Genomic DNA, 25,245 nt, shown 5'->3' with positions numbered 1-25,245 from the left:
GGGTCTCAGCGTCTGCGTCCTCCAGCTCCAGCTGTATGTCTGCGAGGGCTGCTCTGCGCCGGTGGGGATATATCGTTACCGATGCTCTCCATCTAACGTGAACATTTAATATAACTGTTTTAAATACCGGCTGAAGCAATGGGAGCTTTTGGAGTGATAATGGGGCTTTTACAGTACGCGGGACTTTACATTCAACTTAACGCAGCTCTCAACGACGGACACGGAGAGGTGGATAATCACATCTCTGGGAATGGTAAGTTGTGTCATGCTTGTGTTTGTTGGAGGTAGCTTGACTGGAAGATGAAGATCTCATTGCGCTCACTCTTAAGTGTTTGGGTGGGGTTTAGAGAACATTTGATGTCAGTGATGAGTTCAAATACATTACGCTTGGGCGGGGAGGTTGAATAAAACAATGTATTGCACTTTGATCACGTTTTATTGTGTTTATACCAACGTGCTTGAGCTTGTTTGAGGATTTTAATATCCCTGCATATGAAACTTGTTTTTTTCTATACTCATTAAGAGGCCCCCATCTTCTCCCTCCACACAAACACACACACACACAAACACTTGGGTGACAGAAAGTAGGGGCAGCACAAAGGCTTTTTAAGCCTGTGTACATTAAGATATTTCATCATAATGTCTCATAGTAGCTCAATTCATTATTTTGGCATACAAAAAAGCTGCTGCAACTTTGGTAAATGTTAATATATCCCTCACCTAAATGTCAGCTCAAAATAAACTAAAAAAAGAAATATCAGAGAAAATATAAGACTGGTCTAAGCTATAATAAAATCACTTATCTTTCATTTCTTTGGTTCTTAGCCACGCAGTCATGGTTACTGTTTGGTCTGCCTGGAAATGACCAAAAAAAGAAAGAAAAGAAAAGAAAAAGGAAAACAGCTGTAAGTGCATCTCTGTGGGTTTGAAACAAACTTCATACCAGCTCCACTGATAATCTCATTGCATTCATTTCTAAAAATATAAACTCATTTGTCTTTAATTTTTCTTTACACCTAACTGATTCAGCTTTTTAACCTGCTCACCAAAACCCTGAAACTTCTTTTTAGTAATTAAATAGCTTTTATTTATTATATGCATGTATCTGAGAGTTTAGTGCTTTGCTTACAGAAACTTTGGCAGAAGTGCTATTAATCCAGCCTGGGGTTTAATCCACCAACCTTGGAGGTGATCAATTTCTAGTCTGAACTAAGGCTACAAAAATCCTAATACTGTAGCAGTAATTATTTTAAGTTGTTTTTTTATCAAGTCACTAGGCAATGACAGACAGAGAACCTGAGGAGAGAGGAGACGGGATGACCGTGCAGGGTCGGACTCCCTTCAAAATCAGAGTTGCGCAGTGAAATGGTAGCCTGCCCGTAACTGAGACCACTACAGTGATGTCGAAGTATTAACATTTCAGACACTGTGAAGTATTAAGCAAAAAAGATTTACATTTCTCTGAGAACTTTATTTTGAGTTATACTTTATCCAAAAAAAAAAAAAAGCTTTAAGTATGGTATTAAATTAAACATAATAATGCTAAGCAAAAACAGTAGAGTTACTGTATGAGAAGGTAGAAATGTATAACAAATCCAGTACTAATGTACTAATGTAGTAATGTACTTTAGTTTGATGTACAACAAAATAAATTATAACAAGCCAAAGCACAACAACAAAAAAATGCAAAAGGATGTACACATTTTGTGTTCCAGAGACAAAGTACAGCTTCAGTACTCACCCAGAAGAGAGTGAGGTTCTTGTCCTGTGCTGTGGATGTGCGTAGAGGCTTGAGATGCCCTGTTATGGTACTGAAGTACCTTTCCATCTTTCATATTTACAGCTGGCTGCCTCTTGTCTGGAAACTAGTCCAGTTCTCCTCTCGGGTTGGTATTTAACAGTATACCTCCTGACTTCTTGTAGCTGAAGTGGGTTTGTGGGGTCATAGTATGTTCATTCTTTACTTTTCAAGGGTCAAATGTTAGCACCTCCAACAACATGTTGATCCGGACCCACAGATAAAACCTGCTTCAAATTTAAATGTGTAATAAAGTTCACCGAGTACAGCATGCAGCTATAGAATATACAAAATCTTTTGAATATGTATGTGTATATATATATATATATATATATATATATACATACATACATACATTATTTAGTCACTGAGACTACAGTTTTGTTATTTGTATCTTTACACAGTTTAGTCAGTTCAGCCAACTCGGAAATGACCTGATTTCTCTTTCTGTGGGTCTTCTCTTTTTATCTGGGATTAACATCATACACTGTCAAACTTTGAACAGAATTGTCATTTATGCTTAATAGCAATCTTACATTTCTCCTGCAGCTCCAAACCTTACTGTTATCTAATTAAACTGCGTGGTAACCGCACACCGAGTGTCCCTTCAGCTTGCTGTGTTTAGCATTTTAGCTTTAGCTTGATCGCTATAAATTCTGCAGTGGCTCCAAGTGGATGGACCGCCTTGGACAGGTTGGAAAATCAACCCAAAGGGAGTTAATTAAAATTGGCTGTAATGTGCTCGTTAACACTCTGTTTCTCAGGCAAAAAAGGAGGAGTGCCCCTGTGTTTAACAAGATTGAAAAACTATACTGAGAAAACAAATTAGAAGCATTCTAATGTCAAATTTGCTCAACAGCAGCTCCAGCACTGGACAACAGAGCTGCAGCATCCTTTGTGGTTATTTAATCCTCTAAAGTTTTTGTTTTTTAAATCAGACTCTGTGATAGATGGCTCAAACAGAGGGAAGCCGAGCCTTTATGCAGAGCAGAGAGGCTGGATGCACAGTTCTGGAAAGTGCTTGTTAGATTTAGCCCTGACTCATTTGTTTCAGTGCATCTGACCCTTGCACCCCAGTTTCCACCTGAGCTGAAGTGTAGATTGAATCACCTATGATGCAAAATGATAGGTTTGGTATGAAGACAAACACCCCTGTTAGATGCATCAGTAGCTTCCCCCCATTGTTTGCCCCGTGTGTCAGAGCATGACTGTTACCTGCCACAAGTACATAAAGATCAGGTCTCAGCAGTAATGAAAGAGGAAGAAGCTATATGTTTTTGCTTGTGGGGGTCTTGGGGATAACTTATAACACAAAGTGACGATGATGACGACGCGACACACGTTGAGAACCTTTCGTTCCCAGCTTAAGACGTTGCAGTGGTCGTGTTCTTTGGTAATGCTCATCCTGCACTGTGAGTGCACTGCTTTCACAGTGTGGGGGGCGTATCAATTCATTAGGCTTCCAAAGTGCCTGAGATCCTCAGCCAGTCCTCTGCTTGGTGTCCTCTTAATGAGGACAGCCAGCTAAGCCAGTTTGCATTGGCTTTTAATTTGATGGCGCTTTGACAGCGCAGGAGGTGGGGGGGCAACAGATTGTACAGTCATGCTGTCACAGCAGAGGGTGCTAGTGGAGGCTTGGTAGGAAACAGAAGGGCAGTCAAACAATGGTTGAGAAGCTTCTGGAGACAGGAGTACATCTGATCTGAAAAAACATCTCTCTCTCTCTCAGTTGTATTGATCTTTCTGTGAAACCCACCTGATTTCACAGACATCTGTCTGAAAAAAGCAAGTTTTGAACATTTGCCTGACTTTAAGTACTTTTTGTTACGTTATTTAAAGCATCAAAGTTTGTTTAACCAGTTAAGACTTTTGATAAAAACAAATATTTTCTTTTGAAAAAATAGCAGTTGTCATTTAAAAAAAAAAGATTTAATCTGCTGATATTTTTCTCCAATAACAGATTGTGATTTGCTCAATTAAAGGTGAAAATATCTCACATTGTTCATGATGAGAGCTTCCTTGTTTTACCTGATGCACTCAAATAATGGTAAGATTTTGCTATATGACAATGGTCTGAGAAAAAATATTTGGTGCTTGAAATGCAAGGAGGAAAGTATTTCCAAACTATAACACATCGATGAGTCTGAGAGCTGTAGCCTTATCCTTTAACGAGTAGTGTACACTTGGGTTCTCAAATAAAAAAAAAAAATCCATTCTAAAACACTAAATCCATAATAAAAATTACTGTTGGATTACATTATTCACTTGCAACAGTGTCGATACCAACAGCGCTATCTTTGCCGCCACTGCAGACAGGCAGGCACACAGCCTGTCCCCTCACTACCAGCTGAAGTAGTTAACGTTCACAACACTGAACAATATTTAGGAGGAATTGTGAGAGGTCAAGTAAAGCTCCCTTTTCAACAACACTGAAGTATTGAACAGTTATCATAAACATTAACCTAGCTGGTGTGCACATAACTGCAATTACCCGACAGCCACAAATCCAGCCACAGGGGTTCACAAGCTGGTGTACTCCCAGTGCCGGGCCCAACCCGGGATGATTGGGAGAGTTGCATCAGGAAGCGCATCCAGTGCTTTGCCAAATCAAACATACATCTACTGTAGCAACCCCTGAGTAAATAAAGGAGCAGCCAATGTTACCTATATTTGATAACCACATTAGCCATCTGTTGAGTTATCATTGAGATAGTGGTTAGCAGCTATGGCTGTCAATAAAATGATAACATTATTGTGGGAGTTAGTGTAAATGTTACATTACTGTCTCTCTCTAATGTTAACAGACAGGGTTAATTTAACAGGAAAATCCAATTATTTGTGCTAAAAGACTTTGATTGAAGCTACAAAAAGTTTACCAACAACAACTTTTTGAAACGGTGGTGTGACCTAGATTTACAAAATAGATTTAATGGTTGATTCAGGATGACCCAAAATGAGCAACTAAGACCACCATTACTCAGCAACAGCGTGTTCGCGGTCAAGAAAGTAAGCCTTTTTCCCATAGACTTCAGTACCAGACATCTTTTGCAATCGTAACTATCACCATCTGTTGGCATTCATATAGAATATAGGTTTAAGATGTTTCAGCATTTGCTTCATTTTTTCTGACCAGTAAGCTACATCCATCTTTTTTTACTGTCTGTGGTCACCAGAAGCACGGCACTACCTCAACCTAAAAATACTGTTGTCTTTTATGCTTGTTTGTTTTTGGTACTATCTAAAGATAATCTTAAAATATTTGTCATGTATGTATATATTTTTAAAGAACCAAAATCAAAAAAGAGAACATGTTACTCCTACTTTAGCTTCTCTTCATTGGCTACCTGTTAATTTTAGAATTTATTTTAAGATTTTATTGTTGAATTTTAAGGTCCTCATGGGGCTCGCACTAAAGTATATTTCAGCTCTCCTGACATCAGACACCCCATAGGTCATAGCCTGAGGTCCACAGCCTGGCTGAGAACCAGGAGTGGTCAGATTTAAAAAAAAAAATTTTTTTTTCCTGTCAGGGCAAGTATTCTTTGAAATAATCTCCCTGAGGAGATCAGATTGTCTTTTAAATCCCTTTAAGAGACATATTTGTATAAGCAGGTTTTTTTCTGTACCTTCATTTTGAGTTATTTCTTTGTTGTCCTTTGAAATAGTTTTATCATTTCGATTAGTGATTTAAAATTTTTTTTTAAATTTAAATTTGCTTTAATTTATTTCCTTTTAAAAATTTTTTAATTTTCTTTATTCCTTGCTTTGAATCTCTTTGTACTGCCAGTATTCCTATACCTGATGATAATGTTGTTTTTCAAAGGTGCTATACAAATAAAGTTTATTATTATTATTATTACACATTACATTATGTACACATTACAGTTGTTAATATATTTTAAAAATATTGTCACTAATATTGTTTGTATTATAATAATCTTAATTAAAAAATACCAACTTTTTGGGAAGGTCTTTTTTTTTTGCCTCCACATTATTAAAAATGGTATCGTGTTGAATATTTTCCTGGGTAGCTTGAAATTCTAGTATTGTGACAACCCCAGTGTACACTGTGGACATTCAAGGTTGCTTAATGAAGAGGGTTGAAAGAGGGTTGAGAACATACAGTGGGGGAAATAAGTATTTGATCCCCTGTTGAATGTGCAAGTTTGGTCATTTCTAAAGAAATGAACAGTCTCTAATTTATGGTCATTTCATTTTAATGGAGAGAGACACAATGTCAACCAAAAATCCAGAAAAATTACATGAAAGTTATAAATGGATTTGCATATCATTCAATGAAGTAAGTACTTGATCCCCAAGAAAAATGTGACTTAATACTTGACGGAGAAACCATTGCTGTCAAGCACAGCAGTAAGATGTTTCTTGTAGTTGGTCACCAGGTTTGCACACTTGCACACTCCTCTTTACAGAAACTCGAAATCCTTTGGACAGCTTGAAGCTTCAGCTCCCTCCACTGTTCATTTCTTTGTAAAGCAGCAAACTTACAAATTCATCAGGGGATCAAATAATTATTCCCTCCACTGTATAATACATTTGTGATTATGATTTCTTGGTTTAACAAGCTCTGTATATTATGCAGCCACTTTTAATTCCAGAACAACTGAAGAGCAAATGTAGCAACATTCAATGTCCAGTTTAGTTTACCGAAACTGTGTAGACTGGACATGCTGAGCAAAGGCTCCTGCACTCAACTCAAGGAAAACACAGACACTATTACTTAAAGGATCTCAAGGGCAACATAGACGAAAAGAACATAATGTTGTCTTTCATTACCCTGGGCTCCAGATGGAGTACGGTGAGCAATCTCGAAAATGCCTCAGAGCCCTGGTATGTGTTGTCAACAACACATGCTACTTCATGTAGCCACATACTGGGAGGAAACGCAGAAATAGCCTCCGAGTCTTGTGTCCCAAGGGCTATGAAAAATTCAGTCCACAGGCCTGGTGTATCAGTGGCAACAGGCGGACAGCTGCTTGCTTGAATGCCGGCTCCACACTTATTTCATTATTTTAAACTTCCACCTTGAAATCAGGCTGAAGGGCTCACAGTAAATGATAATTTCCCCAAGGAGACTCCTACCTGTTTGCCCCACAGCTGATTTTGGCCCAAATACAGCTTTATTGATATTCTGGAAAATTTTTGTTTATCAGTGTAATTATTTCCAGCATTTGGCTATTTGCTGTCACTTGTACCATAGCTGTTGTACAGAAATCTATTGGCACAATAACGCAAGGTGATAATAATATTTTTCTTATATATGCATAAAGGTTTTAAAAAAGTACCACTTGACTATTTTGAAAGATGTTTTGAAAGTGCTGTAATCCCTAAAGGGTTGTGTCATAGTCGCCAATCTAAGAGAACTCTCAGTAGGTCGTTTTTGGATGCAGGATTAAAGCTTTCAAAGATCAAGATAAATATCTGTATCTGCAGCAGGTCTCTTTATTGCTGCAGCTTTTTGTTGTTTCACCTACTATTCCCTCGGGGCTCCCCTGATTATTAAACCCATTCATCAAATTAGTGAAATCCCTTCTCTCAGGGGGTTTCTGTTCACGGGCTATTTACATTCACCTTGGTCAAAGTTATGTTGTTTAGCTGTATTTTTATGTCTTGGTATTTACAGTTTTTTTTTTCTTCTTCTCCTTCTTAATGAATCATTTCTTCTCTTCAGTGCCCTATGGATGTGACTCAAATGGCACCATTGAGTCAATGAACCCGATTTTACTAGCTGTCCCCGTAAGGCAGCACCTTTTCAGGTGAAAAATGTTTGCACTTAACTTAGAAAAGGATTTCTACAATTCCTCCAGCTACCAGGCATCATTTCTCATATCTCTCTGTAGGACTGGACTGACACATGAAAGCAGCCCTGGAGTTAGGCTCAGAGCAGCCACATAACCACTGTGGTCTTTTTCTGAGTTTTCTCAATACTCTGTGCTGTGCATCTATATACTGTATTGCTCTCTAAATTCTCAATAGACACAATTGAAGAAGTGAGAACTTAAGCAAGTATATGCTTTCACCTACACCTGTAAGGCATCTATACATTGCAATCATAATCTACTTTCTGTTCTTACTTCTTGAATACATATTTTACACTGGAGTGTAAATAGTTACATTGAGGTGACACAATTAGGAATGAGTGTGTCAGCTCACAGTTTAGGGACAAAGTAGGAAAGGCAAGATTGATTTGGTTTGGGCATGTGAGAAAGATAGAAAGACAGAATTCATTGGGAGAAGGAAGCTGAAGGAGCAGCAAGGCAAGATCAAAAGAGAAAGGGCAAAGAGGAGACTTATCGGTGTGCTGTCAAAATGACATGCAGGTGGTTGGCGTGACTGAGGAAGAAATGGAAAACAGATGATCTGCTGTGGTGACCCCTAACAGGAGCAACTGAAAAAAGATAACCTTGACATGATTCACTGACATTTTTTTTTTTAATTTAGTAATTTTTAAGATGAGTAATACATAAAAACCCTACACGTAAAGACACATTAGAAAAAGGTACTTGATTACACTTACTTACCACTTGCACTGCATTGCTTCGCAACATCACAATCAGATCCCCCTAAACAAATAATACTGTAGATCAGTGGCTCTTAAAGTCCAGCCAAGGGGGGCCACAGTAATAACAGAAATTCAGTTTGAAATTACTTACAAGTATACATCGTTACATATTTATATAAATGTATTTGTTTATATAGAAAATGAATTAAAACTGGTAATAGGGGCGCCTGGGTGGCTTAGTGGTGAAGCCGTCGACCACATACATATGCCGTGTTGCGGTGCGGGCGGCGTGGGTTCGCGTCCCGGCCTGTCGCCAATTTGCCCGCGTGTCTTTCCCCCATTTCCTGTCTCTCTCCACTCCTAACAAACGCTGCTGTGGCCAAAAAAAACTGGTAATAGCAGGTGGTTAGTTTGTGATATTACTCTGACCTAAATTTACTGCTCTTGTATTGAAGTTTGTGTCCCAGTGTTACATATTGGCTTTAGCAGTTTATAGTCAACAGCCTATTAATGTTTTTGAATCACACTGTAGAATTATATTATCCAGGCGACACGGTGGTGCAGTGTTTAGTGCTGGAGCTCACAGGAAGAAGGTCCTGGGTTCTAACCTTCCAGTGGTATGTGGCTGTGTGTAATTTGATATAAATAACATGCACTTCTCATTAAAATTAAAGGAACACTTTGAAAACTCATCAGATCTCAGTGGGAAAAAAAATCATTCCAGATATCTATACTGATATGGACTGGGTAATTTGCTAGGATCCATCCATTCACTTCCGCTTATCCTGTTCAGGGTCACGGGTCCCAGCTGACGCAGGGTGAGAGGCAGGGTACATCCTGTACAGGTCGCCAGCCTGTCACAGGGCAGAAAGACAACAATCCACACTCACAATCATGCTGTCATTCACACCTATGGGCAATTTAGAGTAGCCAATTAACCTAATCCCAGTAAGTGCATGTCTTTGGACTGTGGGAGGAAACCCACACAGACACGGGGAGAACATGCAAACTCCACAGAGAGAGAGAGAGAGAGGCCCGAGCCAAGGTGGAATCAAACCCAGGCCTTCCAGATGATATTCTAACTGTGAGGCAGCAGTGTTAACCACCACGCCACCCTGCTGCCCGCATTGTTTGATTATATGCATGATTGTGCATATGTACGTCGTTTCAGGTGGAGATACGAATCTTTCTTTGACTGGAGTCGTCCTGATTGAACTAAAAACTACAGTGGCAGGCTGTTTTAGGTAAATATGTAAGCCCTTCTTAGGTGGAACAACTGCATATTGAGGAGAGCAAAGGAAAAACCAAGAGATTGTTGGTTTTCATCTCTTGAAGTAACTGACAGTGAGACGAATATAGAACAACATATCCTTTAATGGTTTCACAAAGAAAAAAACCCAGAAGCTTTCAGGGGTGCTGACAATCTTAAACTGCAAGCTTCTCTCTCTCTCTCTCTCTCGCTTGCTCACATAAGCATACAAGCATGGACAAGGAAAGATACGGGTGTCACACTTGCTTCTCATCCATGCTAATGAGGCGCCTGTAATTTAGTCATCCTCAAATGGCTCAAGCTCCTCCATACCAGGGAGAGAGAGAGAGAGAGAAAGAGAGGATTGATGCATTGACCTTACATTGCCACTCATACTGGATTTATCCCTGTCACTTTGCCTGAGACCTGAAGTTGAAAAATATTCACCATTACTAGAAAAGTATAGTCTCTTTGGAGCATGAACAATGTATTTGCCTTTGTTTATATATTTATGTCCTCCACTGGATTGTTTTCTTTCATTATTTTCCTCTTTTCATTTTTAATGAGTCTTTGGTGGCTAGAGAGCAGCTGCCCCTGTGTTCTCATGGGCTCACTTCTATCGTTGCTCTCTAAGCAATAAAGTGAAAAATGGCAAGGAGGGCCACTTTAAAAATGCATGTACTGTACTTGCATCTTCAGACAAGCGTCCCCCTGCCTCTGCTTAAAGGATGGTTCCGACAGCACTGCCTTTATGAAAATCCATACTAAGACAAGGCCAAGCCAAGCAAACTCATTCCTTGCCAGCTATATAGCATTATAAATGAGACAACCCAGTGTGCTTAAGATTTCCCTGGGAGTCAATATCCACTTCAGAAGTGCACGTTCTCGTTGTTCTCTCAGCCAGTTCGGGGGCCATGAAAATCCACCAATGCAGTCGGCTTTTGTGTTGATTTAGCATTCTACCAAGGTTATTTGATTGATTTTCTGGTGATGCTTGTGTGATTAAAGTCAGGAAACAGTTGGATGTCTGCTGAGCAGGCTTGTTACGGCCCGACACTGGCACACTGCACACCAGCAGACAATTTGTTTGTCAACAAGTCGTGTTTCACAGGCAGGGCTGAGAAGGGCTCCTGCATAGCTAACTGGAGGCAATTTGACAGCTGTCAGATGGCTAATCAAAACCTGATAAAGGGTCTGAGCTTACAGAATGGCACACACTGTATATTGCTTATATTTTTGACAGCATTGATTTAAGCGAGAATGAAGGGCATTTAGCAGTAATAAAGTTTAAATATTCTCATTTATTGTGTTCACCTCAAGTTGTCTGCAGAGTTTACAATCTTTGCGACTTTATGTGTCTTTAGCGATTTGGCATTTTTTTCTCCTTCCATTGTATTCATCTCTTCTTTAGTCAGAACAATAAAGGTACATCATTTTTGATCATAAAGCAGAATGTGCACAAGTGAGTTGCTGAGTTGACCCCCTAAAAGATTGTGAATTGTTAAACTAGAGTGTGAAATCTGATTTTTTTTTTTTTTTACCCAGATGTTTTTTTTTCCCCCTTTGGTTTCTTTCTTTCTTTTTTCTGGCTGTATTATCAAGTGTTACGAGATAGTTATTGCAAAGAAAAAAAAATGCAGATAAATTCAGATACATTGCTGGGTTTCATTTTTCATATTTAGAGTGTTTAAAGTGAAATTAGTAAAAGGAAATCTCTGTGCTTCCAGTCCCTGCATTAAATAATGATGTTTTACTTACAATAGAAAAATGACTTTATTCCCAGTATTCATAGACTTAAGAAAGTGTGATGCGGTGGGGAAAAAAAAGACTTACTGCACATTAGAATCAGACAGAATGTATCAATATGCCAGAGTTCAGTTAAAAAATTTTTGAGCTCCTTGATGGAAAACCGAAGAAACACCATCCATTAGTTAGATGTGAAATTGGGAGAGGCATAAATATAGCTCCATTTAAAATTACTACTGAGCAACGAGGATCATGCAGGGTTTAACTGCACTTTGTCATGTTTGAATCATTGTATGCTATGATACACCACTACAGGTGTAGTGTGTAGTACTGGTTGAACTGTGGCTTCCATGTAAGCAGGACACAGAGATAAGTTTACATACATCAGTAAACTAGAACCAACTACATGATCAGATGTTGGAATGATCTCTGATTTCTTACCATCTTCACCAGCCGCTACATCCTCCTCACATCTCTTTGCTCTACCTAAATGTGCTGTACGATCGGCCTCCCTTATGTTACCACTCTCCACCTTTGTGTCTGTCCTTCACATATTCACTTGTGTGGTATAATAAGTTGTCAATTAATAAGGACTTGTCAAGGATTAATACCATATCCATGGATAATCTTATGTACCATATGTTCTCAATAATTCTTATAATAAGAAATGGAGAGTTTCTGTCAAGTGAAAATCTAGAGGGCTCTTAAATTGAAAGAGATAAAAGAAATGTTGAGCGTGTATAAAGAATGTAATGCAGTAACTTTAACAGAGTGGAAGTGAATATCCATTGATCCATCCATTGTTTATCCAGTTTAGTGTTGCATGGGGGCTGAGGTCTCTCCCAGCTGTCATAAGGTGAGTCTCAGGACTGGGAGAGAATGTAAAATACTAAAACATGACCGACAATGCTTACCAAAAAAAGGAATCAGAAAAGGTCAGGCATCTCCAGCTATTGAGGTAAGTAGACAGGAAAAAGTAATGCTAAATCCATAGTCCCTGTTTGAAGGTGGCAGCTATAGAGAGCAGAATATCTTCTTGCATGTTTTATTTAATGCATGAGATAACTCTTTGAATCAATTAATACACTTCAAATACCAGTATTTATGTATTTATTTGCACTCTTGCATGAAATACATTTTACATTATGACAGAAGTCTTTACGAGCCTTCTAGTTATGGTTATTGCCATGGATAATTATCACTGGCAAATTAACTACAGTCGAGTTCAGAGAGAATTTTTTTTTTGTGTGCATCAGCAATATTTATATATTAATATTATAAATTTATATAATATGACACAGTTATATTATTTTTAACTTAGCTTTCCTAGAGGTGCCTACAGAGTATGAGTTCTTAGCAATCATTATATGATAAGTAAGTACATTTTATTTATTTATACAGGATCAGTCAAAAGTTTGACTGGTCCTGTATGTCTACTGTAATATAAATATAAAATGTATTTATATTTATATTGTAGCACATTTAAAACCAAAGTGCTTTGGTTTTCTCAGACTGCTGAGATACTTAAGAGTAGAATGGGAGGCAGAGCCTTCAGCTTTCAGGCCCCTCTTCTGTGGAACCAGCTTCCAGCTTGGATTCGGGAGACAGACACCCTCTCTATTTTTAAGATTAGGCTTAAAACTTTCCTTTTTGATCAAGCTTATAGTTAGGGCTGGATCAGGTGACCCTGAACCATCCCTTAGTTATGCTGCTATAGGCCTAGGCTGCTGGGGGGGTTCCCACAATGCAATGTTTCTTCTCATTCACCTTATTTACTTTGTTTATACTCCACTCTGTATTTAATCATTAATTGTTATTAATCTCTGACTCTCTTCCACAGCATGTCTTTTCTCTCCCCTCAGCCCAAGCGGTCGCGGCAGATGACTGCCCCTCCCTGAGCCTGGTTCTGCTGGAGGTTTCTTCCTGTTTAAAGGGAGTTTTTCCTTTCCACTGTCGCCAAGTGCTGCTCATAGGGGGTCGTTTTGACTGTTGGGTTTTCTCTGTATTATTGTAGGGTCTTTACCCACAATACAAAACGCCTTGAGGCGACTGTTTGTTGTGATTTGGCGCTATATAAATAAAATTGAATTGAATTGTATGAAATTGTAAAGTGTCTTTGAGTGTCTAGAAAAGTGCTATATAAGACTAATGCATTATTATTGTTTAGTAGACTTAATTTGCATCCACACTGTCAGATCCCCCCCGTTTTCTATCTTTGAGAACTAAATTGCAAGAAAGCCAACTTTAAACCCATCAGTGTAGGATTATGATGTCACCCTAATTCTTTCAAGTGGCTCTTTTATCTGGAAGAGTCAAAAATCCTATAGTATGTGTCCAACTTTACTTTGGAACTATTTTCCTTTTTACAGGAAAAAAAAGAAGAAAAAATCATTGTCATTGATTCAAAGATTTTAACAAAAATTTTATTTTTATTTTTTCCATTTCTTGAGCCTTTTTTTTTTCTTTTTTGAGTCTGTTCGTAATTTTTATGGACACAATTTAGGCACAGCCAAGGGGTGAAAAGTGTTGGGTTTGGTGGTCTTAGGATCTCCTCTCTGGCTTTTGCAGAGATCCTGATTTTTCATACAATGTGGCTGTGTTGGCTTCATCTAATGATGACCTCCAGTCCATGGTTCTTAGTCTGAAAAGGGTCGAGTGTCCACTTCTGGTTGGGAACAAGTTGCTGCTCCAAGTTGAGGATTTTAAGTATCTCTGGGCCTTGTTCACAAGTGAGAGGACAGTGGTGGGATATTGACAGACAGGTTGGGGTGCAGATGCTGTACTGGTCTGTTGTTGTGAAGTGAGAGCTGAGCATGAAAGCGAAGCTGTCAGTTTTGCCGGTCGATCTACATTCCTACACTAAGGCTGGGCTCAGTCTTAGAGATAGGGTGAGGACCTCAATTATTTGGGAGGGGCTTGGAGGACAGCCGCTCTTCCTTCACATTGAAAAGAGCCAGTCAAGGTGGATTGGGCCATGCCTGGATACCTCCTAAGCAAGGCGTTCCAGGCATTGGAGGAAGCCCCGGGGTAGCCCCAGGACATGCTGGACTGATTACATCTCTGGGTTGGATTGGGAATGCCATGGTGTCCCCTCAGAAGAGCTAAAGGAAATGGCTGGGGAGAGGGAGGTCTGGACCTCTATGCTACCCCTGCCACCCAAACGCAGATAAGTGACGATGGATGGATGGATGATATTCTTTTTTCTTAGGCTGTCACCAAATAATATGAAAAATCACGGATTGTTTTTCTCCACTTGCCATTTTCCTGCCTTATCCAGTAAATGATTTCTTATTTTCTCCTTTTATCTTTTTTGAATTGTTGAGATTTGCCGGACAGTTAATGTGTGCATGCTGTATATTACATAAACGGAAACATACGGATGTTAAATGCTGTGGAATGATGTTTGTAGAAGCTCCTCTGCTCGTTATTCTCTGCCTATCCCTCAGCGTGGATTTTGTTCTATTAGGAAAACTTGTGCATTGAAACATGTAGCAGAAACACAGCTGCATTATTACTATCAATTTGTGACAGAGAAATATGTTAAATCTTTTTACTGTGTTTCAAATCTACATATCTACATTCAGACACACACACTATACTGAATTCAAGCCATAGGGCACCACACAGTGAGTTACACACAGGATAATTCTCCCAGGATGCTGAACACCTGCCAAAGCCAGTGGGCAAGGCTCCAGGAGATGTAGTGAGCTACTCTTGAGAGTGTTGGAAGAATTCTTTGTGCTAGACACTGGAACGGCAACAGACACCTACTGCCCACTCAGCGAGCAGATAGTAAGGAGGGGAACGAAATTAAAGAAAGGAGGAAAGTGAGAAAGGAGACTTAATAGTTAGAAAGTAAAAATGACAGGGTAATAGAAAAGAGAGATAGAAGAGTAAAAACGCTGTTGTTGTTTTCAATAATAGTAGGTAGAGATTTGAGGAAGATGTTGGTGGGCTGGTGAGACAGAGATGGAAGGAAAGAGAAAGAAGTGGAAAATTGAGGGGAAATCGTACCTTTACAGGATCAGGGTGTTATTGGCTGGCTGGGGAAATGGGAAAGTGCAAGATACACCTTACAGCTATAAGCCTGTACTGCTACTGTAGCTCCGGATGGAGTGTGTGAGGATTCCCCATGCAGCTTTCTCCTTGACTTGACTTTGGCATCAGACACTGTGGTTTTAAGTGGCTGTGGAGACCCGGCTAGCATCAGTAATTTTTCAAGAGTTCTCCTTTATTCTCTGCTTTGATTATAAGTTTAAAGAACCCTTTCAGAAACAGACTTTATCAGATCTAGCTAGCTAGATAGTTGAAGGGAACATCAGCTCAGCATGAGGTTGATTGAAAGCTGACTTAAAATAGTTGTTGCACCCCTACTTGATAATGATTCATTGCTTGATTATTACTCTGACTGGCTAATCATTAACTGTTAATTGGCTGAAAGAAAAAAAAAATCTAACATTTTTGACATTTTCCTTTTAAAACTGACTATCTGACCGGTCATGATCCAGTCAATGTCAGAATGTAAGGTTTTTGCAAAGTTATTTAGCTCAACTGTTGGTCTGACATGCTTCCCATGCTCATTCAGGAATGTTATTCATCCGTGTCATGTAAGATAAGCTTTTGACATTTCACAGCCTGCGCTCTTCATCAAAGACTTCAAATTAAAGTGTTTGCATTTTTGTTACATTTGCATTTGCCTTTGCAGTAATAATACCTCAACAGTGGTTAGCACTGCTGCCTCACAGTTAGAATAACATCTGGAAGGTCTGAGTTCGATTCCACCTTGGCCCTTGGCATGAGTTTTCTCCCACATTCCAAAGACATGCACTTGCTGGGATTAGGTTAATTGGCTACTCTAAATTGACATGTGTGATTGTGAGTGTGGATGGTTGTCTGTCTGCCCTGTGACAGGCTGGCGACCTGTACAGGATGTACCCTGCCTCTCACCCTGCGTCAGCTGGGACCCGTGACCCTGAACAGGATAAGTGGAAGTGAATGGATGGATGGATCAAATGATGTTGCATCCTTTAATTCCTAGCAAATTACCCAGTCCATATCAGTATAGATATCTGGAATGATTTTTTTTTCCCCACTGAGATCTGATGAGTTTTCAAAGTGTTCCTTTAATTTTAATGAGAAGTGCATGTTATTTATATCAAATTACACACAGCCACATACCACTGGAAGGACCTTCTTCCTGTGAGCTCCAGCGCTAAACACTGCACCACCGTGTCGCCTGGATAATATAATTCTTGCACTGTTTTAGACTCCTTCTACAGTGTGATTCAAAAACATTAATAGGCTGTTGACATGCACTTACTGGGATTAGGTTAATTGGCTGCACTAAATTGCCCATAGGTGTGAATGTGAGTGTGAAAGGTTGTTTGTCTGTCTGTGTTGGCCCTGCGACAGGCTGGCGACCTGTTCAGGGTGTACCCTGCCTCTCGCCCTATGACAGCTGGGATAGGCTCCAGCGCCCCCGCGACCCTGAACAGGATGAGTGGAAGCGAATTAATGGATGGATGGATGTATTAATACCTATATATTGATCAATTAATAAAGCACTAAGAAAATGTGTGTTACTTCCTTTTTTTGTGCTTACTTGCCTTGTGTCTTTTTCTTTGTACAATATGTCACACAAACAGCTTTTTTTTTCCTGCAGTGTTGCAGTCTTTTCCAAATGACACATGCTGCAGTGCTCTGCCGCTGGCTGTTGATACTGTATCTGGAGGACAAAAAAGTGTAAGAACCTGCATTAAGTAAGAAAACCCAGATGATTGAAATGCCACCCTCGGTTGTTTTGCTCTTAGATTTTGTACGTGGCATACTTCTCTTCCTTTCCTGGCTTCAGTTGTGGCACCATATGTTGAAATATAACGAGACATTGTTATTAGCTTTGCCTGACATCTGTGCTCTTCATCAGTGATCTGAGAGGCAGAGTGCCACTACTGAATAATGAGATGTATGCTCTTATAGAGTGCTTTTCATTGCAGAACATTGAGCTGCGTTGGCATGAAACCATAAAGATGTCTTTTCTCAAAAATATTTAGTTTTTTTTTTTGGTTTTTGGCAGAGGTTATAGGCCTCACTGTGTTACAATTTTCTAGATCCTTTCACTTTATAACAATCATCAGAAGTTTCTCACAGGTGCTGTTTCTGAATCTCTCAGACTTGATCTGTTCAAAATGAATTTGCTTTATTGTGGTTTCCTACCAAGAAAGGCATGCACCATCAGATTACAGTTAATCTTCGTGCCTGCTGTGATTGCAGTCTGCACTGGCATTGAAGAGGTAGTTAGCACTACAGGAAACGGTCTCAGCAGATGCAGCTTACTGTGCAGCAAAATCAGAAGAAAAAAACTGCAGATACATTTACAGTTTTTGTTTCCTTTTGCTTTACGTAGATCTGCACCTCCTTCTGTTTTTCTGTTCAGATGTGTGTAACTCATGTGTCCTAAAAAGGATCTATAAAGTTTAAAAACAAAATCCAATAATGTCCATAGAAGGGTTTTTTTTCTTTTTAGTGCCATTTTATCTTCACATTACAATGAGAGTGGACACAGTGCTTATAAAATGTCTGTACTGTGTCGTGCGTGTAGAAATATACAGGAGACAGAATTAGCTGTTACCCAGTGGATCTTATTTCTGTAGTCCACAATGACATTTCAACCTGAGCTAAAGCCTTATCTTTTATTCATAATTTCACTTTCATCATGTCAGCATATTTTGTTACAGACTGTATTTTTAAGCTTTAAACCTTTTGCATGGGCTCTGTTTACATGAGATACCGTACAGCACATACAGGGTGGTCTCTGCTCTTTTATCTGTCATAAATAAATAATATTTGTAAAGTATCAAGTATTTGAATGTAAGTTATTTCATTTGGGAGATGTCTCAGAAGCTTTTCAAAGATGTAAGTAAAGTAAATGTGTCTATATTTGGGTTTTTGGTCTGTCAATGTAAAAGCTGTTTTTATCAGAGCAAATACTGAAACCAGGACGTTAGGACCTTGTGGAAGAGTCTCTGTTGAACGTGTCGTATTCACAGCTGTGGTTGAAGGAGAGTGCAGTATAGAGAAAATCACTTGGGGCCATGCAGCACAGTATTATCTGTGGCTGTGTGAGACACAATGCGCGATATTTTTCAATATGTTTGGTATTGAGATAAGACATCCAAGGCTACAAAGGCACCCCTGTACACTAAAACACCAATCCTGCAAGAAATCAGTCTTTGTAAAGCTTGCAATGCGGTTTTCCAGTCCAGATGTCTTTGGCTCAAACTGAAAAGTATCCAAACATATAGAATTGCATTGAAATATGTAATGTAAAAATGCTGGTGCTGAATACCAGTAGCATCAAGCCACTGTCACTGTAAACATTTTTTGCATATGAGATAAACTTCACTGTGTCTAAGAACAGTCTCATGGCTCAGCTTTGCATAAAAGTAGACTCTTAGGTGGCCAAAATTGTTGTGCGCTGGTGCTCTGCAAAGCTTTGCAGACTGTAGTGTGCAAGTTGCATCTGTGTATTGTCACCAGGGGGCAGTGTTAAAATCTGTGGAACAACTGGTAATGTCACTGGTTGTTTGTGTTTGCGGTGGTTCTTCAGCTTAGCCTCTGTTGCAGAAAAGACATGCATAATGCAAGGTTACTATAGTTAACTAAAATGAAACTAAAAGCTAAAACTAGATGTGAAAAAACAATTTTCTAAATTAAAAATAAAAGACTTTGAAAAAAATTAGAACTAAGAATTCTTTGGGAACTTGGAAAACAAAATAAAATAAAAAAAAGAGAGAAAAATTCTTTCAATATTTGTTACACTGGTAAAAATTACAACTTGCCTGCTGAGACTTTGATGGACGTGTTTGTTGGGACTCTGGATGCCTACAAGACTGAGATGAATAAGTTGAATTAAGGACAAAAAGTCAAAATTAAATGAAAATAAAAACAAATTAAAAAATACTAAACTATAATAACTTTGCTCATAATACACAAAGAGCTTCTTTATAGTAAAATTCTCTGTGGTTTTTACAGTACATATGCCTTATTGATTTAATGTTTTTCATGTTTCTTTCTCTCTGTGGTTAGCTCTGTTGTCTCTCACTTCCCTCTTTGAGTCACCAATTAAGCCAGTCAAGATTCTACCTGCTCATAGCATCATCATCACTGTCAGGACACATGCTGTTGGTCTTTTTTTGGAGGAACTCACATAATGTAAATGCACACCAATACAGGAGCATAAATCCCTCAGTAGTTTTCTTGCTGGCAGTATGTAGCCTTATCAGCTGATGTTATAAGTGAACAGTGACATCACTGTCCGTGTTGACGTTTTTTTAAATGTATCTATTTTTTTTGTTTTTTTATTACATTTTTAAAGTGCCTAAGATTTTGAAAAAAAACATTGCAACTGTATGTTAATAGCATAGTGCATAGTTGGGTGTGTTCAGGCTTGTTTGTCACTTACAAGTATAAATCATTGTTTTGGCATTCTTGATTACACTGTTACACACATTTACTATACAGGCCAGATAACTTGGTCACAAAGTGTTCTGTCTATCCTACTTTTCTGCCTTTTTCTCTTCTTCCTCCACCCCTCTTGGTCCCGCAAAGGCTCGAAACTGCAGTAGGTCTCCTGCTGACAAATGAGGCCGCGGCCCAGCTGCAAGCAGCGGTGCACGGGCACAGCTCTCCAGTCAGTCCAACGACACTAAAGCCTCTTCCTGTTTCCCTATTCTCAGCTTTTTTCCATCGAGCCGATTTTTCATCTTTGCAGAATGCAGAATGAATATCACTTGCAAATACAATAACTCCTGTCTTGCTTACTTTTCTGACAGAGTTATTCTCTTGATAAGATTTCAAATATTACCTGATAGAATCCTTCTTTCCTTATCTTCAAATACAACAATAGGCCTTCCAGTACTTTTTTTTTTACAGTTTTACTGAACAGTTGTTCTGACAATTCAAATCACCAATCTGTAAAAAGCAAGATGCCCCCCCCGCCCCAGGTGATGAGGAAAAAAAAAAAACCAGAGCAGAGCCAAAACAAGCATGAATGTTGAACTGTTCAGTTGCATTTAATCAATCACCTGTGATGGTTTATGTGCATTAACTTTCCCTCTAGAGTATATTAATTATATTCTAATTTTAATGGCCAGCACAGCATTAAGCTGACTGAAATTAAATAACATTTCATGGTATGTAACCTCAAAATTGTGTTGGCATTGATTTGATTTATAAAGCTGCATAAATCCCATTTCATGTTACGGTGTCTGGGTGTAATATGTTTTTGTGTACTCAGACCTTATACACATTAGCGTAGTAACTTCTAATAAATCAGAGGATTGAAATTAATGATTGTTATTTAATTGAAATTATCAGTCATTGATAATGAAATCTGAGTTTGTAAAATCCGTCACTGCTGCAGCCAGGCTTCATTTTCCACATCTCAGACATGATGTTCTCAGCATAGGTGGATGATCTGATGCATGTGGGACTGGAGTGCAGAAGTATTGCCTAATTATTGTGTCTGTACAACGTTTAGCTTGGTCAGCTTTACCAACAATTTAATGTATTCTATTAACGTGCTCAAAACAGCTCACTGATATCTTAAGAAAAGCTCATTTTATTGCCTGTTTGCTCCACTGATTGCATTTTATTTTTGTCCGAACAGCTACAAAGGAAAGCACAACCCACTGAAGCCATTTCTCTTTTGATCTATGTTTTAATATCCTTAATGTATCTTTAATCTGAGCACTTTTACTGCTTTAACTAACTGGTTTCAATTAATTCTGTTAAGATTTTTACTGTGAATGTGTTTCATAGGTTTCACATTAAGAATTTTTAATGCCCATGTTTGTTTCTGTGAGCATCCCAAGCAAATTAGGTCAAATGAAGGATTGACTGATTGACACTAACCTGATTATAAGCATTATACTGCTGTGCAAACAGACCTATAAAAACACTTGCTGTTTAGTTGAATATATCATTTTTTTTCTATGAATTCCTCTTTACTATATTTACTTAGGTTTCACCACCTTGTCCTTGAGGCTTAGTAATGACACATTGTCACGAGGCTCTCTGAAAAATAATGTTTCTGTCATTTTGGGGACATCTTAAGTCCATGTCTCTTTCTCTCTCGCTCTCTCTGACTCTCTCTCTCTCTCTGTTGCAGCACTCTTTACAGAGATCCCACACGACATCACAACACACAGTGGTGAGGATGTAGAGATGGCCTGTTCCTTCCGTGGGGCAGGTTCTCCCTCCTACTCCCTGGAGATCCAGTGGTGGTACATCAAGGACCATAGAGACTGGCAAGAAAAACCTCCCTATACGACTAATAATGTAAGCTGCTGAGAAAAAACGTTCTTTTCTTGAATTTGTGAAGTGATTTCCAGCTGGAGTCACTTGTAGCCCAGTGAAGGTGGAAAAACTCAGAACGTAACAAACTAAACTCAACTCAAACAAACAACATACGTTAATTGTTAAAAACATTTATCTTTATTCAAATTGCAGATGAAATAATGGTACTTTGGCTAGAAATGAATGAACAAACAACTAAAAATAGCTAGAAGTAATAAAGTAAAAATTAATGTGTCAAAATAATAAATTTGAAATAATTAACAAATATTAATGTAGCATGAACACAAACTTGACCAGGACAACTTGAACATTCACAGTTTCACCATTAAATGTACTATTTGCTTGTAAAACATTTCTTCTGCAAATAAATAACACACAAAAACATGGCACAAGTGTTTGTCTTGAAAAAAAGAAAAAATCTGTAACCTTGCCACAATGCTGGTGTGTCAACAGGCAAATGAAACACTTTTGTGCTGCTGTGAGTGGCAGCACTGCCACCATAAGGTCAAGCTGCAAATTACAGCATTTTTTTAAAAGGCGTATCTATAAAATCATCCATCCATCCCGTCTCTACCACTTATCCTGTTCAAGGTCGCGGGTCTATAGAATCAGTTTTACCTAAATGATATTTATCATGGTTGTGCGTCCTGATAGCTAAGTAGTAGAATACCAGAAAGTTGACTTCTATAAACGAAATAAATACAAACGAATGACTGAATTACACACAGTGCAGTCAAAGTCAAACCTTGATGTTAGCTTTAACACAATAAGTGGTGTTAACAGGGGAGTTATAATCCATTCATTACAGCATGTTTGTGTGGTGAAGGAGTACCTTAGTTCAACTTGTGGGGATAAATCTTAACAAAAACTGGTTGGGAACCACTGAATTTGTGCAGGCGATTGCACTAATACTGCAGCATGAAATGTACCGCCAGCTGGTTTTATTTTCATGCCATGTCAAACATTTGGTCAATCATTCTGGTGTTAAAAGGTGCAAGATATATTGCAACGCCCCTAAAACAAAACAAACAAAAGAGCATACGTTATAAAAATGATTTCTTGCAACCTAAATCATTGTGCACAGTTTTATCACTGCACTGACAGCAGTCAACAACTCAATTTTTATACTTCATTTCTTATGGCAGGTCCACTTGGACTCAACCTAAAGGGTACTGTATATCAGTCAAAGGGAAATGCAATGGCAGAAACCCTCTGGCATGGAAACCAAGGTATAATTGCTGATTAGCATTTGCTAGCAGTGGGGGAACAGGTTGACTCTCTCCCATCACGCGGGGGGGGGGAGTCGGGCTCCCCTGTTGTGCCTCTAGACACTATAATTGGTGCTGAGAAAGAAATAGATTTTCAAAATCTCTTTCTCCTCCATGCATAATTCATACCTATGCCCAAAAGAATACCTCTGCCTCTGCATACCCAATCACACACACACTCCTACTCAGAGGCTTACATGCTTGGCACTGTGGAGTGTGTGTGCTTGCATGCATGCGTATACACATGCACGTGTAAACCTCAGCTTCAAGAACCAGGTAACTACACCGGAAAAGCAATTCAAACAAGTAATCCTTTGCTTTAAAAGAAAAAAAAAGACTACAGAAACATCAGTCATGTTTGTTACCGTTCCTCCAGTGAGATGCTGTAAAGAATGAGATTTCTTTTTTTTTTTTTTAAAAAAGCTGCCTCAGTCTGCTTTCTGCTGCTAACTCTTCATCCATGTTTCCATGCAGGTTGTACCCTTGGAGGAGACTACCAAAGATGCCACTAAAATTAGTGTAAGTTTGATGTGGTATCAGCTGCCACCTAGAAAATTCCTTATTGAAATTATTGAGAGTCATTATTATGATTATGGATATATATGACATATAGATTTCTGTAATACTGATTTCTATTCATTGATGGATGCTCTATTGACATTTCACCAAAAGGAAAATTGGAAAAAGTCCAGTAGCAGCATTTACTAAGTTTCATCAAACAAGCCTTAAATAAGAATACGTCGTCTTTTCTCCTTGTTAGGTGGTAAAAGTGGCCGGTAGCAACATATCCCACAAACTCCGCCTCTCCAGCGTCAAACCAAAAGACGAGGGCACATACGAGTGCCGTGTGATTGACTACAGCGGTACCGTGGCGCAGCACCACCGCGTTCGGGCCTACCTCCGGGTGAAGCCTGAGCGGAGTCAGGGCTCAGAGGACGTCGAGTATGAGCCACGGGGTAGTCACCCACACTCGCCCCATCAATCTGACTGTGATGAGAGCTGTGTGCTTTAAAATGGGCAACGTGCCTGGCAGTTTGCATGCTCATGACTTCACTCTGTAAAGAGGGACACTCATCAACACCCTAATTTACCACACGGCTGAAACGTCACTCCTAACGGGGCCCTTTGTGTTTCATGGTTTGATTGTCGCTCTTTAATATTGTTATTTGAATTCCACTGCTGTTCAGTGCCAGTAGAGCGGGGATGGTTTTGCTGGCAGTACATCTGATTGACTTCTTTTGCTGCTTTGCTCGTCATCTCTGTGCATTAAGTTTATCTTAATGTAACAGTGAGGCTGTAATGACAAAGAAGAAGTTTTATTGTGTTATTGTAGATGTCATTTAAAAAAAACAAACCCCTAAGATACAGACAGAAGATGCAGTGTACCTCCTTTTGTCTTCTACCTGAACATTTTCCAAAAGCTGCAGTATTTCAGTACAAATGCTTTGTAAGAAAAACAGAATAATTTTACACCTTTTTCATTATCTGAAAACTTTTCAGAGAGCATTGGTTTCAAATTGTGTAATCCTTGTTTTGACGCTTTGAAGGAAAAGTATATGTTTAGCTTTCTAAACCCACAACTAGAATGTCTGTCACAATGCAAGTGTACGCCCTCATCACATCAAGATATCAGTTCTTGTGTATATTCACTCTTTGCTGTGTAGACTTTTATTGTCTCCACTAAGTTAAATCCCTAAAACCTCAGCTAATCTGTAAATCACATCAAACTTTTACCATCATTTTCTAAACAAAGATATAAGTTTGTGGCTAAACTTTTGTCACATCACTCCTTGACTGTGTTTGCCCTGTTGCTACTGTTCAGTATTTTTTGTGTTAAATGCATTCATTTTGAATTATAAACTACTTTCTGTGATACTGGCCTTCTGTCTTGTGTTTTATTAAGCAAAGTTTTCAGTGAATTTAAGTGCGTTTCAAGGTGTCCAGGCTGGCTCTTTGTGAATGCTTAAAACTTCCGATTCTTTATCTTTGTTGGCTAAAAGAGCTGATATTCTTACAGTGCATGATTTCAACAAAAATACCTGTCAGATGTGCATGTTAAAAGACTGACAAAACAGTCTTATTTTCATCAAGTTGAGCCTTTGTTCTTTAATTTCTTGTTTATGTTTGCTGGTGAGATTACAGGTAAATCATGTTCTTGGGAGGGGAATCACGTTCTGTGGTTTGGGAGCGTGCAGTCACATTTTACAGTGTGTAAGCTGACACATTTGTAGATGGGATAAACAAAGGATTTTCTTCATGCATTGCATTATATTCTGTGCCACCACAAACAACTGACAGGTTGTGTTTT

The 25,245-nt window shown here is 38.9% G+C and overlaps 1 protein-coding gene across 1 annotated transcript; it reads left to right on the top strand.

Moving 5' to 3' along the window:
* On the top strand, nt 1-24,810 carry vstm2lb (V-set and transmembrane domain containing 2 like b). The gene is made up of 4 exons (XM_030730080.1): nt 1-253; nt 21,482-21,651; nt 23,412-23,456; nt 23,698-24,810. Exons 1-4 carry the CDS (start codon nt 139-141, stop codon nt 23,947-23,949), a joined length of 582 nt encoding a protein of 193 aa, XP_030585940.1. The 5' UTR covers nt 1-138; the 3' UTR covers nt 23,950-24,810.
* The last annotated feature ends 435 nt before the right edge of the window (nt 24,811-25,245 follow it).

The sequence above is a fragment of the Archocentrus centrarchus genome, chromosome 5, assembly GCF_007364275.1.
Source record: "Archocentrus centrarchus isolate MPI-CPG fArcCen1 chromosome 5, fArcCen1, whole genome shotgun sequence".
NCBI classification, from domain to species: Eukaryota; Metazoa; Chordata; class Actinopteri; order Cichliformes; family Cichlidae; genus Archocentrus; species Archocentrus centrarchus.
The sequence above is the reverse complement of the archived record's forward strand: the minus strand, read 5'-3'. Positions and strand labels throughout refer to the sequence as shown.